This window comes from Patiria miniata, unplaced genomic scaffold, assembly GCF_015706575.1.
Source record: "Patiria miniata isolate m_02_andy unplaced genomic scaffold, ASM1570657v1 HiC_scaffold_3, whole genome shotgun sequence".
NCBI classification, from domain to species: domain Eukaryota; kingdom Metazoa; phylum Echinodermata; class Asteroidea; order Valvatida; family Asterinidae; genus Patiria; species Patiria miniata.
In genome coordinates this window covers 26,945,550-26,964,088 of record NW_024037069.1, presented here as the reverse complement: position 1 = coordinate 26,964,088, position 18,539 = coordinate 26,945,550, and the positions used below count along the sequence as shown (strand labels likewise).

The following is an 18,539-nucleotide window of genomic DNA, read 5'->3' as shown; positions in this document are numbered from 1 at the left end:
TCTGCAGATCGGCGTGATTGACATGATAAATCAACAATGATTGACGTAATAAATTGGGGGCAGTCATTGAAAAGTAAAAGCTTAACTATGTGTACCTCCAATGTAGTCAAGTGTAGGCCGCTGCAGTGCTTCTAATGTTTCGTAAATTAACTATTGTCGAAGACGTCGTTAATTATTTGTGCTATGTATGTTAAACTCAAAGGAAGATCGTATGAACGTAGGTCCCTTTTTCATAATTTGGGTTTCGTTTTGGAAAATTAGTAAACTGATTTAGAATTGGTTTTGCATCCTTAGTTTAAGTCAACCCATACTTGAGCCCATCTGTAAAAAAAAGTTGACAGCACAAAACAGTTGCAATCAAATTAGCAGAGAATTTTTATACTTGATGTCTCAAATTGACATTGACATTCTCTTTCTAGCCGGGTAAAAAGAACTGGCATTTACTTGCAGTAAAGAAAAGACCAGTTCAAAACTTTTTCAACTTATCCCTTCTTTTACATTTTCATTGAGAAGCTTGACATTCGCTAGAGAGCAAGCTTAACTTTTCTCCAGATTTAGCACTAGAATCAAATGCTAGCTATTAACCGAGTCCTTTTTAAAAAAAATTGTTCAGAAGAGGCATCTGCCAGTGAAGACCAACCAGATTCGGATCAGGACACGTCACCCTCCGTCCCCCGCCGGTCCGCCAAGCAGCAGCACCCCCTAGAGTCTTCCCCACAGCCTATCAAACAGACCCTCCTGTCGGTGGCTAGTCAGTACCACAAGACCCACTTGTCCTCGTCCTTGCCCGACGCCCTCAGCCCGTCGTCCCCCGACACCTCCGGTCAGACGTTGACCTCCTCGCCGGGCCTGCATTCCCCGTCGGCCCAAGAGGGCTACGTCCCCAGCGCGTACTCGGCCGACCCCCCGCAACGCCAGGTGCTGATGACCGAGGGGCCGAGGTCATCAAGGCGTCGACGCCGGGGGGCGCGGCATCGAACCCACCCTCCGCGTCTTCAACGCCAACCGAGTCCAGAGATCAAACGGGACCCTCGACGCAAACCAAACCAAAAGAGCCCCGGTCAACTAAATCGCGACAGCCGCAGTTTGTTTGAAATCTCCGATCTGCCTGGAGCAGGATCGGAGGATCGAATTTTTATTTATTGAAAGAACAATGGATTTAACGTGTGCTTTTTAAGGTGAACGGATTTGCAACAATTCTTTAATCCTCATCTGGGAACTATCATTGGATACCCAACTTTGTGTATGTGGAACTTCGGGGGGGGGGGGGGAGAAGTTCTTTTTTCACGCTTATGAACGGGACTGGTGTGTGTTGTAGCACATACTGGACCAGAAGTAGTGCAAAATATTGTTTTTGTACTTACGTCCGGGCCAGTGCAGTTAACTGGGTTGACTTTAAGACCTGCGTACTGGTTTTAAGAGTCTGCCATTTCCTGCAAAGGAAAGAATGAAGAATAATTCTATGCAAAGTGTTGTACCTGTTAGCTGTAACGCACTTGAACAAAATTGGTTTGGTATTGTTGCATGTCGTAGATCGAAGGGACGTAATTCTCGAACAAATCGTCAATTGAGTACGAGTACAGTATTGAAAAAGAACAAAGGTCAAAATAAACACACACACTGAATAGTTCAGAAAGACACTATTTGTATTTTTGTATTTATACAAAATTGATAAATTATATTTATTTCATATATAGTAATGAGTACCATCGTATGATGTATTATTTAGAAGGAGAATTGTTGAGCAATGATGCCTTGTGTGGAAAACACAAATTGTAGTTGTTTTTTTTTTAATTCCATGGTTGCCATGGTGATATTTATTACTCAGTTGGAACCATGGTAACACATTTTGCTTACTTCTGTATTTGGGAACGATTGCATTCTCAGAATTTTGCAAGCACAGAACAAAAAAGTTAAATGCTATTTTTCACCAACTGGCATTTTCAAAAGTCTCCCACTAAAATTTGAATTAGATTTACTATTAGTTTATCTTCTTAAAAATAAATGAATTTAGAGAAATCTGCTTTGCATCTCAAAAGCTTTATCCTGTAAGCAGAAAAAATAAAAACACTGACTCCCATTCGTGACTAGTGTGGTTTCCAAAACTTGCTATCCGGTAACCGCTGAAATATGTTGAGCAAAACTTTAAAAGTTGTGAGGAATTCGCATACTTCCAATAACATACATGCAAAGAGGTTTCTAAACAAGTCTTTAAAGAGGTTTGGTTGGGCTCTTTCAAAAAATCAGAGAATAATTTAAAACCTGAACAAAGTAATTGACTGGCGTGGGGTTTGAGCCAGAGTTGTAACGAGTCACTGTTTTTTGTGACTCGAGTCGAGTCGAGTCATTTTAAAGAAGTGACTCGAGTCGAGTCGAGTCATTCGGTCAAGAAGGTCGAATTTAGTCACAGTGTGTAGTCGAGTCGAGTCGAGTCGAGTAATGTATTTAGCTCGAGTCAATTCGAGTCACAAATATTTGACTATACAATTAATAACACAAAAGAGAAAGTCATGTTTTGGGCTTTTTTAATTTTACATTCGGGCTACTACATGCGGTGACACCACATTTGATTCGTAATGAAAATAAAAAGGGGTTGCCAGCTGATCGCCTTCAATTAATGGGGACACTGATCAAACCACGTATGTATATGTATACATTATTCGCGAACATTCTAACGTGACGTGAACAAAAACCGGCACCGGCGTAAGTCATTTCGTAAAGTTTTGCTTTAATTTTTGGGACTCGAGTCTCATTAGCCTTCCTCGAGTCGAGTCGAGTCATTTTGATGAGGGACTCGAGTCGAGTCAAGTCATTTGCCCTTAGGGACTCAAGTCGAGTCACCAAAAATTGTGACTCGAGTTGGACTCGAGTTGGGTCATTGACTCGAGTCATTACAACTCTGGTTTGAGCCCAGTGCTCTAGCAACTGAGCTTTCCAGCCCTATCTTGGCGTTTCCCCAGCTTGTCGATGCCCATGTTCAAGGGCCCTAATTGGAAGCCATCAACCTGCATATGCCATGTAGCCAGGAATCACACCCAAGGTCAAGATGCTAGCAACATTAGCAATGTTGCGAAACTGGGAAATAGAAAAAAGGGATCACTCAAACAAACGAAAAAGGAAAAGCATACCGTACGTTTGCAAACTCGGTTTCCAGTTCCACCTAAACTTGGAAGCCATAAACCTGCATATGCCATGTAGCGAGGGATCACACCCAAGGTCACGATGCCAGCAACATTAGCAATGTTGCAAACCTGGGAAATAGAAAAAAGGGATCACTCAAACAAACGAAAAAGACAAAGCAAACGGTACGTTTGCAAACTAGGTTTCCGGTTCCACCAAAACCTATTAGAATGCCATGCACATTGGTTGTGATCAGTTCTGGGTTGATTTTTTCTTATCCCGTAAATGTGCTAAGCAATATAGTTATTGCTTAGGCCAAAAAAAAAAGTCTCCGGTTTCTGGTATGCGCACGCGTCGCCGTAGCCATGCGCGTCGGCAAAATGAAAAAGTTTTTTTTCCAATAAAAGATGATGTCTCAAAACTGCCAAACTCACTGGTTTGACTGGAATCCTGCTGCTGCACAATTTCAACGTGTTTTTAGATGGGGTTATGATCGAGAATAAGCTTTATGTGGCCTCTCTGGTCTCCCATAATATTTGCACTAAGTTTAGTCTGGCACCATTTGCAGTCATCAGCCGACATTTGAAGCAAAAAAAAACAGGTAAAAAAAAAAAAAAAGCCGCGTCGCTGCACCACTTTTTGGGCAAGCACCATACCAGAAACCGGAGACTTTTTTTTTTTGCCTTACCGACTCCTTTTTAAGTTGGCTGTGTTCCATTGTGGACAGGAGGGATCTGTAGAGATACCGATTTTAACTATTTAACCATTTTTACACTCTACCTCATGAAAACTTAGACCAGACATTGTCCTACTAGTGCATAGAGACATATTGCAAAATCCACACGTTTGTTATAAAAAGTGAGTGTTTACAAAGTATGCTAATCTGCCAGTTTGGACGCTGAAGGTGCTGCGGCATTATTACCCCTGCTCATCAGGCCTACAAAGTGTTCGTAAATACCTATCTAGTCTTCTCCAGGAGAGTAGAGCTTCAAACTGTAATTTTTGATGCCAAAAAGTAGATCCAAAGCTATTATTGCGACAAAGTGTCTTGCCCAAGGACTTTTGCATTCAGATGATGATCATTAGAATATAGATATTGAAGATGATTTCATACTGTAGAATGTGCAAGGACAGAATGTTTTGGTACTTTATATCTCCAAATTTGGAGTTTTCTGTTTTAGGGGCTTCATAGTTATCTTGATCCTTGTTGAGTCCTCGAAGCAAATTTGTATGAACGAAAATATCATGGCTATTCTTGCTCACTGAAAATTGAGATCTAAATAAGCAACGGTATTGCTGTGATGAAGAAGGCAAGGTGGAACGGAGTTGTACTGAAATGCATCACCGATTGGCATCGTAGTTGCTGTTCGTTCACCGTTCAAAACTACTTGTATATTTTGTGTACAAAATCTTTGTAGCCACTATACAAACCATGAATAATTTATATGCTCATATATCAGTGCTGTTTTATTGTAATGTACGCGCATATCGAACAGAGTAACCAAAACCGCCTCTATTACGTGGGCACTTTTTTCAAACAAAATAACGACTACAACTCATCTGTATTGTTTGCCGTGTGCTGAGTTCCAGTTCTTGAAATTTTGTATAAATTTAGCAGCTACGAGGCTGTTAACGATTTTATTCTCTATACCATGTTCCGTGACCATTTTTGTGGTATCTATTCGGGCTAAGCACCTGTTGATTAGGAGCTTCTCTGTTATGGAAACTATGTCGTCCATTGAATACTTTATCAATATTCATTTGTAAATACCTGAGACAGTTTACCATTTCCTATTGGTCAAGAGCCTGTCACGCGGGTGGTTTTAAGCTGCCGGTAAAGCACTGCTGCATTCTGTGCCACATCGTGCAGTGCGTGCTGCACTCGCATGCCAATTTCCATGTAAGGAGATATTTTTGCACTACGCGTGCGAGGCACATACCATAGCCATGCCAGAGGGTTTCACAAACCGTGAAGTAAAATTGTCGAACAAAATAGTTTGAAATTTGTTTTGACTTGTTTTGACTTTTGACTGAAAGGTATTTATGAATGGGAATAAATACGCGCTTGGCCGGTATTCAACAAGTACGTTTAAATCCGGCTAGGAGCCTGGACTTGCATTAATGGCCCTTTCCTTCGGCTTGGGTCATTATCAACGTCTAGGCCCCTAGAAGCACATATTTATGCCCTTAATAGTAAACAATTATGACATTTACTGCAAAAATTAAGATCGAAAAAGATGGAATCAGGAACCAACTTCATGGAACTGATAAGCACAAAATAATGCTCAGCTGATTAACATGCTAAGCAAATATTAGCAAACTACCAGTCAGTAGCAGTAAGACATCACATTTTGACTGGTAACCTGTGTTTTTGCCAAGCAAATGAGCTTAGCACAATGAAGTGTTCATCAACTTGATTAGACTGGGCCATATTCTAGTACCTCCAACTGTCTTACACCCTCTATTTTTATCTTTACCCATTTTCGGTTGTTTCTAATACGTAGAATACCACTTTGGGCTCCATGCCTCTATATTTTTGCCTATGGTGAGGTATTCTTGTATCAAACACAATATGTAGTTTGTACAAATACAATATTTACCGTTATTTATGTAAAAACAAAATACCAACTTGTTAATAGAAATATATTGTGAAATAGACATTAATACAATATTACTGTTTCAATAAACTAATATTTAGAGAAGAAATACCTATATAAACACATCTGTTGCTGAGAGTTGCAGTTGCATTTTTTTTGTGTCTCTTTGTTTTTGTTTTGGCTTGTATTTTTGTTTGGGGGGGGGGGGAGATGGGGGAGGCTTATTTTCCAATGTATATCTTAGGATAGTTTTATTTTTAATGTTCAACGTACTTTTTAAGCCGAGGCGGGCTTTTTTGCAGAGGTTCGGGAGAGGAATAAGAAGGTCTAATCAAGCAAAATGGAGGGGGGGGGGGGTGCCGCATGTGAACTTAAATTCGCAACCCCTCCCCCCCCCCCCCTAAAAAAAAAAACCGCCCATGTTATACCTGCGTCGCCCAGCTGGCAAGTGAGGGCGCTATTCCAATTCACAGAGTTACAAATTTCCAAATTTTGGCAGGAACGTAAAATGGCGGGCAGCACAAGTTGTTTTCCCTGCCTGCTTCCTACAAAGAAGGCCGTTTCTCCGTCTTTTAATATCGTTCATCGGTTGCATATGCGACAGGTAAAAGCCTTATTGTGCGAGTGATACATTTCAGTGATTCATGTGAATAAATATTGACATTTACGGAAATGAGTGCCGTGTTAAAAATGGGACGAAAAAAGCGAAAGGGGCTTGCGCCCAGCCCAATGTCATGAATGTTTGGAAAGATTCCCATATCTGGCCATCACTTATCACCCTATGTGCACAAACCCTATGAGACTGGTCTGAAATATGTAAGTGTTTACTCAGTAAACACTTTAATATTTTTCCTGCTAGATTCGTTTTTTTAGGGGAAAGAATGTTGCATCCTGATGCTACTTTCGAAACAGAAAAAAAAAAATATTTTTTTTGGCTTAGGGCCTATCTTGTTCCTCAGACATGCTCAGACTCAGTCAGAGAGTATACTTTCATGTGAAAACTGTAAGGAATAGGCCGAATGTCAGACAAGTCGACCGTTGAGACAACTCGACTCGGGACAAGTCGACCGTTGGCGTTGAGACAACTCGACCGTTGAGACAACTCAACTCAGGACAAGTCGACCGTTGAGACAACTCGACTCGGGACAACTCGACCGTTGAGACAGCTCGACTTGTATGTACACACGTGAAGCGGAAAAAGTCGCACAATCTGTGGCAGGACCGGGCGCGGCGCAGGCACACTCGATGCACAGAGGGCGCTTTATTAACGCAATGGTCGGTCTAATGCACGGGTGAACGGTACCGAATCCCGAACTGCATGCGCACCGTACCAGCGCATCAAGTGGGCGCACAGGCCCGGCAAAAACGAACGATGTGCCGTCAAAATCCCCGTTGTCTCAACGGTCGAGTTGTCTCAACAGTTTTGAGGGTGAAATCTGATGTTTTTTGGGTCGTTTCTATTGTGTAACGCCATGGTGGCCATGAGGCTTGGACCCTGCTCTCGCCGGACCATGCCCCAATGTTAAAAAAGGCAATTAGGGGCCTAGTAGGCAGGTAGGGTCCAAGTTACTCGGACTAGCCCGCACTAGCCAGATAGTGAGACTATCTCTGTGTACTGAGCCTCACTACCACCTGTGGAAGATGTCTGGAACATTCGTAGATTTCGGCATTAACGATTCAATAAATTATGACTTTCCGATGTAAAAGGAAATTTATTGATCGGAAGTTTTGAGATGGTCAAGTGATTTTGGATTGTTTTTTCTCTTGTATTCAGTTCTGCCCCTAGAGTGATGTACCTCTCTCCATTTGGCACAAATTACAATACGTACAAATACAATGCAGGTCTACAATTCTTTACCCAATTATTCTTTTGTATCATAAATCATAAAACCTCTCGGTTGACAGTTGCGAGGAAGTTTGCGACCCACCGCCCGTACCTACCCCGTCTGTCGCTCCTTATTTGGCAAGATTCCAGGTCGACTTGGCATCCCACTCAAGAACATCGTAGATGCATCTTCTCTTCTTGATGAAGGGTAAGCACATGAGTCTTGGACATCCTGAGCTACTGCTCAGAAAATATTTCGAAGCAACTTTGTTGGGGCAATTCCACGGTAGCTCGGGTACGTAAAACGGGTTGACTTTGTGCTGTTATTCTATAAAGTCAAACGTTTCAGGTGGATTTTACTAACAGAAGATCCCTTGAAATAAATTGACTAAACTACACAAAAAAGGCTAACAAAATAAACTTCTGTTGGTTTGGCACATAAGATTGTTATCGGTAACTCACATTACACAAAAAGAACATTGCAAAACTTGAAATACCTTGCATTTGAAAGTTCCTCATACTGTGCAGTGATGAAAAATCTTTTCAGTGCCCTTACATCATTAGGGTATAAGTCATGTACTACCATTTAAGCTATTAACCCTAACCGCCCTGAATCCTCCCAAATCCTTTTGCAAATTGGAGGAGTTTGCAGGATTGAGGTAGCATGGCAAAAGTGCGTTGCTGATTTCAGAGTACGCACTGTGTCAAGGTCTTGGGCCGGACCTTGTGTTGTTTATGCTCAGCCGTGCATAAATTTAGTCCTTGATTATACTTGAAATCCTCCGCACTGCTCCAGGATGTCACTGCCTCTGCCTCAGCCTACTGACAGTCATAGCCGGAGGATTTTGCAGGATTCAGGCAGTGGTCACCCCTCTATGGACCATATTCAAGAAATAACGGAGGAATTTGCAGGATTGAGGCTATATGCTATTTTTCCATGAGGCCAATTGGAGGATTTTGCAGGATTGAGGCTACATCCTAGCAAAAAGGCCTAGGGAGTTAGGGTTAAAGCAATGATCAGTCATAAAATCTCTAGAGGGATAATTTCAGTGACTCACATTACGGTAACTCGTGTTACAATTTGTCCGCCCATTTTTGGTACAAGTTCAAGCATGTAAGAAACTAATAATCAAACAAAAAAAATATGGAAAGAGTGTTGCAACCTGATGCCACTTCCGCGGTTGTGTACAAAGTCTATGGAGAGTCAAGACAATTTTCTTAACAAGTATTTCCTAACAAATTTGGAAATGTTTCTCAGTCCCAGATTCATGTCTTATCATCATTTTTGCAATAATGACCTTCATTGAGATGATATATGAAGAAAAAAGTGGCATCAGGTTGCAATATTCTTACCAAAAATATATTTCTGTGCCCTAAAAACAAAAAATCACAATAACACTTCCATATTGCATGTAAAAACAAGGTACCAAAATGACTACCTAAAATCCACAATTCTAGCCCCCCAAAAAACCCAACTTTTTTTTACAAAAAAAATGTATGTAACTATTCCATCTCACTGCCACATCATTCAAATGAAACTGAAAGGTCTTGTTGTCCCCTTAAATTAGATACAAACTTGAGGTTTTGATGCTTGCAGTTTTGAAAATTTCATAAATTTTTCATTTTTCAGCCATGTCCACTTTCTCATGGAATTGCCCATAGTAATTGTTTGACCTGCTGTTCATTGCAGTACATTCAACAATTGATATCCAGTAATGTGACCAATCTTTGAACAAGGCTTGTCCAAATGTAGTCATAATTTTAAATTTGAGCAAAATCATGAACAAACACTGAAGTGTGAGTTCAGTGCATTGAGTGCAAAATATAAGCTAGTACATTTTAGCCGTGGTTAACCATAGAACATAATCAAAATCACTGTTCGCTGCATTGGATTATTCAAATCAGTGCGCATGTATTGTCTGGCCAGTATAATAACCCTCCAAAAATAACATCTTTTCTTTCAAATCTACCTCTTTGTTTCTAGCCATGTCTTTCTAGGCTTCAGCAAAGACGGCCAGTTTGTGTTGTCCTACACACTCAATGTGGACGTAGAAGACCACACGTCTTTCCCAGTCTACATCTACCAACTGTTCTGGTGGAGGTACAGAGACAACCAACCCATGTATAAGGTAAGTGACTGAATTGCCTGTTTCATGTTTGCATACTGGAAAACACAGATGAGCAAAAATTTGAAAACCAAAGGGCCATCCTTTTGACCTCTTACTGAGTGATTGACCGATGACTGGCAGGCTGGATTGCTGGCTGGCTGGTTGGCTGGCTGGCTGGCTCCCTCCCCCCCCTTCCCGACTCCCCGACTGACTGACTGACCGACTTGTGTGCTGGCTGGCAGGTCAACCGACAGACGTCGCTAGACCCCTTTAAATGGGGGAGAGGGGTGCATGACGACAAATTTGCCAACAGACGATCCGTGTTAAAAGGTAGACAGGATTTTTTACCCAGCCACCCAGCCTCCGTTGAGCGGACAATCATAGGCTTTATCGGACAATAGATGGCATTTATCGTTCTGGCTCATTTGCTGACGGACACATGATTTCACGGACAGGACGATTTCGCTCACAAAAACTATCTTTGGGAGGGGGGAGGGAGTGTCACACCTCCCATATCCCTCTCTAGTGACGCCTGTGCTTTCGGGTCCAGCTGAACTAGGCTACCCAAGTTTTATTTCAGAATGCACTGCAGTCGATAATGTGACATGTCCGTTCTATAAAATCTGACAGGTTTAGGTACAGAAGCCTAATAACTTTCACAATGCAAACATAAAAATTTGTTACATAACACTTGCATTTTAATTAGATTCAGAGTTCTCTGTGCAATGAAGTGAAAACCTAGAGTACTGAGTTTGAAGTAATTTCCTGCAGGTGTCGGAGGTTCGTTTGTTCAATGAGGAAGAAATACAACAAGATCTGTACATTGCTGTTTGTAGCTGGCCTACGGACGGCTCCAAGATCCTGGTGTATGGCTGGTAAGTATCACTCTGTCTGTCCACCCTTGTGCCTATCTGTGGGTCTCTGGTTGTTTTCCTAAAGAGATTTGCAAACCCCTTAGCCAAAGGCTACTGAAGGTGATGGCTTCAACAAACAAAAAAAAACGTGCGTCTAAGGTCCCTATTGGAAAGTGAAGCAAATTTTCCTCGAATTTTCAAATTAAGCTCAAATTCTAAGTAAACCGTTGGGAAGGAGACTGCGAGTCATGCACCAGTAGGTTGGTAAAATATACTAAGTGGGAGAAGAAAAAGTGGAAAAAAAACCTCTGCCACTTTTGGTTTTTGCTTTTCAACATTTTCCGTCTTACATACAAGTATTGTTTTGCAATTAACCCTCACCCCTAAGATATTTAGGCTAGAAACCCTTCTGAAAGCAGCAACATGCAGCACTAGTGCAGCACTAGCAAAGATCCATCAGGTTAACAGTCTGAAGGCCAAACTGCCTCTGTGGTCACCAAATGCAGCAGGATACAACTGTGGCATTGTTTAATGGGACAAGCTCTCATTGTTTCAGGATCGGTCGTTTATGCACTGGTGTTGATGGCTCAATGCAGCAGGGCACCACAGACTTTTACACCTGATGCACTGTGTTGCGATAGACAGAATAAGGGTTAAATAAAAACAACCACCAAAACGGTTTCTTTTGCAGCTGTATGTCTTCCAAGCCGCGGTCTGAGGAGAAGCTGATGTGCTACGTCACCATCACGGCAGTGCCTTCCCTTGCGCCTTGCCCTAAGTGCCTTCACCTCAAGTACAGTACTGACACAGACTACACATCCCATGCAGGTATTCATGAAGCCAACATTCACTCTGACGTCTGATGAAATTTTGTGTTGGGAGACGATAATTGTAGTTTCAAAATTGGCTTTTGCCCTTCACCAATGTACTTTTGTAGGGATAGGGTGATTGTAGAGGATTGTAATACTAAGTTATTGTCCAAGTATTTACTGACCAGGTGCATCCGTTTATTAATTTTAAAGTAGAACAAAGAAAAACGTCAGCGAAGGGCAAAACCTAATTTGATTTAGAACAAAGAAATTGACTGGAGCGGGGTTTGAACCTGCGACCTCCGGATTGCCTTTCCGGTGCCCTACCAACTGAGCTATCCAGCCCTATCTTGGTTGTTTCCCTATTTTTTCAGTGTCTTTGTTCAAGGGTGCTAGTCAGAAACCATAAACCTATATATGCCATGTAGCCAGGGATCCTACACATAGTTATCTCTTAAACAGCAGCAATGTTGCAAACCTGGGAAATAGTAAACGTGGATCGCTCCGAGAGGATGTGGCTTTTTGTCCTTAAAACAGTCTTTAGATTTTATAAAGCATTGAATACTGGTCCACCAGTTCATGCCATTTGCACACACAATCTGCCTTTCTTGGCTTACACGAATAGGAAGAGAAGCTCCTGCCATATTTGACTCTTATAATATGCACTCAAAGTACCACCTGTTCTAATTGAGAACAAGCCCTGATCCTTGTCAAGAATTGTTGGATACTTGTTGTGAAGTTGGATATGACACTGAAAATGATTTTAGACTTTGCTTTCGTTCTCTAAATTGAATTTCAGATCCAGGGGTGCCCCCGGACCTCGCAGATGAGCTGTCGGCAACCTCGGGAGCCGCTGCCCCGCCCTGCTGCCTACAGCACAGTTTTGCCGTCCACACCCAATACGAACTCTCCCCTCCCTTCCCATCCTTCTCCCCCAAGCACAGCCTGGCCAAGGATGGCCTGGTGGTCCTAAACACGGGGGATTCCATCATAGCTCTGGCGGTCAACGTCGGCGACCAGGACCTACCCTCGGGGAGCCTCTACTCCCCTCTCCTAACCCCCTCTCGGGGGTCCAGCACCCATCGGTCTAGCTTACATGGAACCGGCCCCCTGCATGTTGGTACCAGTGTGGAACCGGATGATGATTTTGAGGATCTGGAAGACAGTGCGGCTTACCCCCACCAGATTGAGCGACACAGCCGAGCCTTGGCTGCCATGGACCTGGACAGCTACCAGCTCTGCGACGAGTGGGACTACCCGGAGAGCTCCCCGGCCATGTTCCTCCACGACTCGGACTTCGACGGCGAAAACACTCGAGACACAGATGATGACGAGGATGAGCCCACACTACGAGACCACACGCTGAGTCCAATGTGCAATACGGGGCATTGGAGCGACGCCGACAGCTCCTGTCTGACCACTTCACCAGGACATCAGCAGCCAAGTCAGCAACCACCTCTTGCCAAATCCAGTCCACCCTGGAGTGCCTCGGAAGACGTCGGTGTTTCTTCATCGGACCCTACTTTCTCGGCTGCTCTGCCTGAAATCCAGGTCAGCGCTCACTCACCTTCGACCGCTGGCGGGAGAATCACAGGTGCCACTGTTCCCACGGAAACACATTCCCCTGGAAACGCCTCTGAAAACGCTGCGTTTGGTTCCGAGAGTTCAGACGAACGGAACAGCCGAAGACATTCCAAAAGCAAGAACCATTTTCGAGGTGCTGGCCCGCGGAATCAAGTGGACAACTCGCCTGTGGCAGCTAGCCAGGAGCAGACCCACACTGGAGGAAACATCGCACAGAAAACAAACCCAGCCGGTGGAGACAAGAGTGCCCAAACAAACAATTGCCTGGCTGGACCCTACATGAGCTGGAGCAGTCCACTCCGGTGCGGGGGTTACACCGTGTCGGACAGGGGCAGCACCTGCGGGGAGGACGGGCAACTCGGCAGCGAGATCGAGCAGCATTGCCCTTACCATCACCGGGCAACAGAGGGCAGCACACAGGGAAGCCAGCGTACAATGCAGGAGTGTACCTGCAAGCTGCAGGGCTTCACGTATTCGGTCCGACGATACGTGGAAAGAACCCTGTACCATGACTATCTGCAGCCCTTGGAACCAGACAGTGAGTGACTTAATTAATTCAGCAAAACAAGCTCAGAAAAGCCTAAAGGCTTCTTGCAATTTTTACCTGGATTTACTGGATGTAGAGAATATAACTGAAGCTTAATTTCATCGCCTCTTTAATAGCAGGTGGACATACATATGGAGTGAATATCAGTGGTTTGTTGGACCAGATTTTCAAGTTCACATTTGAATTGATCAGTTGTGTTTGGTCTGAGAACTGAGTTAGGGGAGTAAATTTAAGATATTAATGCCTCCAAGAGAGTATATTTAGCTTGGCTTGTTTTGAGGTGCGGTTTTGTAATTTTATGTGTTTCCTCCTAGTTTTAGAAACTAAAACTAAGGCCAAAAAAAAAATAAGTCGGTCTCTGGTCAGCGCGCGCGTCGATTTTAATGATGCGCGTCGATCTTTTTTTTTCCAAAATGTTCCGCGGTAGCTCCAACAGCGCCCTCTATTTCTGCACCTCCTCAATTTTTTTTTTACCAAAGAGCACCAAGGAATGGGAAATTGCACCAAGGCAAATGATCGAAAGCACCAAGGCAATTAGGACATGAGGACACCAAAAAAGCAAAATAGTACCCCACCTTGTCAGTACAATCCAAGCTTGAAGAAAAAAAAAAAAGCAAAAAAAAAAAAAAAAAAAAGCCGCGTGGCCGCGTCAATTCCGGAACTTTGGTCTGACCAGAGACCGAATATTTTTTTTTTTTGGCCTAAGCTGTCAAGATCGTTAAGCATTTCAAAGTTTGGGATGATTTGGTCAAAAAAAGTCGGGAGTCAAAGCTTCAGAGACGAAATTTATGAAGATGAGGGATGTACTTAATAATATTCTGTTTAACATCAAATTTGATATCAATTTATTTTTTTGATGTTTTATCCAGCCTTTGACTATCATAGTACGGTCCCACTGGTTGTGTGTGGTACCCAGAAGTCTCCTATGGTGATGACCAGCAGGTGTCTTATAAATGAGGTAAGCAGTCTTTTTATCTCTCCTGTTTGGTTTTCTGTGGCATTTATGTCAATGGCTATGGCTAGTCAGTATAGCTTTTTAGTAACAAATCCATTGCCACAATACAAATTAAGACAAAGCCAGAACTGTAAGCCTATCTGTGGTAATGCTTTTCAGTGGTGTAAACTTATCTAGCCTGATATTATAGTTTTGATGGGGGAGTAAGAACTTCAACCGGCACAGCAATGCTTTCCTTGCAGGGTTACCATGTGGAAGTGAAGCAGCTGACAATGGATGCAGAACACTACCTCTGTGTCACCATACGCACCTACGCCCCCTGGGCCAAGCGCTACATCTCCTTCACAGACTACGACATGCAGATACTGGATGTAAGTCGGGCTAAACAAAAATGAAAAATCGTGTTGTTTATGAGATGGGCACATGTACAGTGGACTTGGGATGTCATCATTGAGTAGCAAGATTTGAAAAGTTTTGTGTTGCGAAAGTGTTCCATTTTGTTCAGACATAGTTTGATTTTGTATTTTGGCATGAAATTGTACATAAAATTGTTGTTATTGGTGCTGATTGGTCGACAGGTGTGTGGAGATTCCTACAGCGTGGTTGTCATGGTGATTGCCCTTATCCGTGCATGGCCAGAACCCACGGTGCCTCGAGATGTCTTTGAATTTGACGACGACCCAACAAAGTTAGTGGAAATTGTTTTATCAAATCGACGTACTAATTTCTGAAAAAGTTTAACACTTCTTGGCTTTCTTCAGTCAATGTAACTCCCCGGATAAGAAATCTCCCCTTGAAATCAATTTTGTCCATTTGCCAACTTCTACATTTTTGCACTTGGATATCAGGTCCCATGAAAAGTCATAATGACTAGGTTTGTTCTGTAGAGTATTCAGTTATTCTGTTTTCAAAGTCAAGTCCCATTTTATTCTGTATTTTATTTCACCCGTCTCCATTCACAGTGAAACACCCAAACTTTACGAGACGAGTTTCAAGTTCTCCTGGAATCTGAAAACCGGTAAGCGTCTGTGATTTGTGAAAACAAATTTTTGGGACCGCAATGGAAATAAGTTTTTTAAAAACTTGTTTGCGTTATCCCAGCATTTTCCACTGTATGGGGATTTTCTAAGTTTTATTTTAAATTATTTATACGATTTTTGATAAATTTTGATGTGTTTTGTTAGATCTTAACTTATATTCCAACTGTATCATCATCGTGTGGAAAATGCAAATAAATCAAATCAAAACCTCTCATATTTGAATTTCTCAACAAAATTCAAACAGCAACCAAGTTTTCCCTCATGTGAACCATTTTGCGGAAGAGAAGCAATTACAGCGAAGTCTGTTGCTCAAGGACACTACTTCCATTTTGAAAATTTACAATTTTTTTTTTTTTGCAATGGCATGTGAGACTTTAATCCCTCCTCATTTTAATAATGACCTGTTCAGATTTGAATGACCCCTTCACATATGAATGATGACCTCGTCTCATTTGAATAATGACCCCTTGACCCCTGTTTCAGGTCAGTACCAGACGATTGAGGTCGGAGAGTTGAAGGAGTTCAACCAGGCTACACTATGGTAAGGATCCACTTCCTGAGCTTCAACAACCTAAATCTGTCAAAATTATTCCAGTACAGTTGGCTGCTATGATTGACTCTCATAAATATCTTCTGGAAGTTTTCGTCTTACATTCCAACTGAATAAAAAAGGACTGCTGGGCCACAATAGCCATTCTATTGCCGCTGAGTAACTGATTCACCGACCAACTGACTGACCAACAACCATTTCGTGAAGGGGTGGTTCGGAAAAGTTCAAGTAATTTTTCAACAAGAAATACGTATTAATTGTATTAAGATTAGATTAATCAGTCATCGCTTAAAATCCAGTTAAATCTGTGGGTGAAGTGGTATAAAACAAATATTGACTGCTTTAAACTCGTAGTATAGTAAAACCATCCTCCCTCGGTGATCCATTTTAATGGTCCCTATTGTTCCCACTGTGTTAACTTCACTGCAGCAAGACGTGGAATCCAGGTCGCGTGTTGTGCCAGCGACTGCAGCGTGAGTGGGCAGTTCCTCAGGGCCACGCTAGAAGTGTGCACGTACTCACCAACGAGGCTGTCTTCAAAAGTGAGTCTTGTGCTTAAACCAGACCACGATTCTGGAGTTTGTGCAGCCCTTTTTTGTAGTTTTTGCCAAGTCAGTAGTTCTCTGCATTTCTCAAACCTTGGTTTTCTCTTTGGATTAGATCCAAACTCAATTTTCACAAATTCATGCTCTCGAGTTTGGCATCTATACCTCAGTATGGGCTCCGTGTGCAAAACTTATGTTACTCTGAAAAGCTGTGAGTATCAGGCGTCGTCAGCAATGCGTTCCAATGTCTCTCCCAGTGTTCTCCCCCTAAGGCAAAAAAAATAAAGTCTCCGGTTTCTGGTATGGAGCTTGCCCAAAAAGTGGTGCAGCGACGCGGCTTTTTTTTTTTTTTTTTTTTTCCTGATTTTTTTGCTTCAAATGTCGGCTGATGACTGCAAATGGTGCCCGACTAAACTTAGTGCAAGTATATGGGAGTCCAGAGAGGCCACATAAAGCTTATTCTCGACCATAACCCAATCTAAAAACACGTTAAAATTGTGCAGCAGCAGGATTCCAGTCAAACCAGTGAGTTTGGCGGTTTTGAGACATCATCTTTCATTGAAAAAAAAACTTTTTCATTTTGCCGACGCGCATGGCTACGGCGACGCGCGCGCATACCAGAAACCAGAGACCTTTTTTTTTTGGCCTAAGTCTCCCTTTCTTACCATTGAGGGCTACTTGTGCCCAGAGCCTAGTGGTTGAATTTTTAATATCAAATCCTGATATGCATGTAGAGTTTATGATACCAGTGTTTATAGAATAGAGCAATAAGCCTCTGTACTGATGACTTCACACTTTGTTTACACATGTGTCTGGTGGGGATGACGGTTTCATAACCACATAGAAAAGGACATAAGTAAACAAAGTGTGATGTCACCAGTACAGAGGGGCTTATTCCAGCATTACGTTACTTTTAAGAGCTCGGTGAATAAACCTGAAAATGTTTTTTTTTTTCAAATCTTATACATTCATTACCTAGTTATGGTCAAGGAGATTACTGACTGGGAGCTTTCATGGATCATTTCTCTGAATAATTAATGGTTAATTGGCTCTGTCACAGACATTACATTTCGTTTCATAACGCTGGAATTGCGTCGCAAAACTTGTTCTGAAGAAGCTAAAAGTTGAGGCCAAACCAAGATTTTAAAAATGGCTAGGAAGAATCTGACTTGAAATATGCCTCGTTTTTTTTTAACACACAGACAAATCTCTGCGGAAGCTGCTGGACCCTGTACACTACGTAGCCATAGTCCTGACGTGACCATAATGGAACCCATAGGTGCTACACCTGATTCATGGTGATGAGTTGGTCCGACAGTGGTGCCCATAAACCTAACCTGTGTGCCTGCTTCTCCCAATTCGTAATGCCTACATGATCCAACAATAGAACTCATATACCCCTCCTCTAGGTGCTACACCCAATTCATGGTGATGACTTGATACCACAGTGGTGCCCATAAACTCAAGCTGTGTGCCTGCTACAATCAATTCATAGTGCTGACATATCATGGTGGGACCCATGTACTCAACTTTTAGGTGCTACGCCCAATTCGTAGTGCTGACGTGATCCCACAGTGGAACCCATAGACCCCTTCTATGGGTGCTACACCCAATTCATGGTACCCAATTCATGGTACCAATTCATGCTACGCCCAATTCGTAGTGCTGACGTGATCCCACAGTGGAACCCATAGACCCCTTCTATGGGTGCTACACCCAATTTATGGTACCGGTGTGATCCCACAGTGGAACCATAGACCCCTCTGGGTGCTGCTACACCCAATTCATAGTACTAGTGTGATCCTACAATGGAACCCATAGACCATTTTTCTTGGTGCTACACCTAATTCATAGTTCTGATTTGATCCCACAGTGAGACCCATAGACCCATTTTAAGCCCGCAGTGGTACCCACTATCATTGTTTTGTTGGGAAATTGAAACCCATAGTCTAGGTGTTGGTAACATAAAATAGTACGTGCCCACCTATTTCCCAGAATGTAATTT

General features: G+C 42.6%; 2 protein-coding genes across 2 annotated transcripts in view; both read left to right on the top strand.

Moving 5' to 3' along the window:
- The window catches only part of LOC119737511 (rho GTPase-activating protein 45-like), a 65,223-nt gene extending 63,968 nt beyond the window's left edge, over window positions 1–1,255 (top strand). Inside the window, 2 exon segments of the mRNA XM_038211929.1 lie at window positions 614–934; window positions 937–1,255. Of these exon segments, the coding sequence (XP_038067857.1) occupies window positions 614–934; window positions 937–1,094 (479 nt within the window). The 3' untranslated portion in view covers window positions 1,095–1,255.
- A 4,924-nt stretch (window positions 1,256–6,179) lies between these two features.
- On the top strand, window positions 6,180–18,152 carry LOC119737867 (DDB1- and CUL4-associated factor 15-like). Its single transcript, XM_038212498.1, has 13 exons — window positions 6,180–6,321; window positions 7,623–7,750; window positions 9,527–9,671; window positions 10,422–10,525; window positions 11,196–11,332; window positions 12,113–13,435; window positions 14,314–14,402; window positions 14,642–14,770; window positions 14,978–15,087; window positions 15,362–15,417; window positions 15,923–15,980; window positions 16,419–16,531; window positions 17,737–18,152. The coding sequence occupies exons 1-13, from the start codon at window positions 6,226–6,228 to the stop codon at window positions 17,793–17,795; spliced, it is 2,547 nt and encodes an 848-aa protein (XP_038068426.1). The 5' UTR covers window positions 6,180–6,225; the 3' UTR covers window positions 17,796–18,152.
- Window positions 18,153–18,539: the final 387 nt, after the last annotated feature.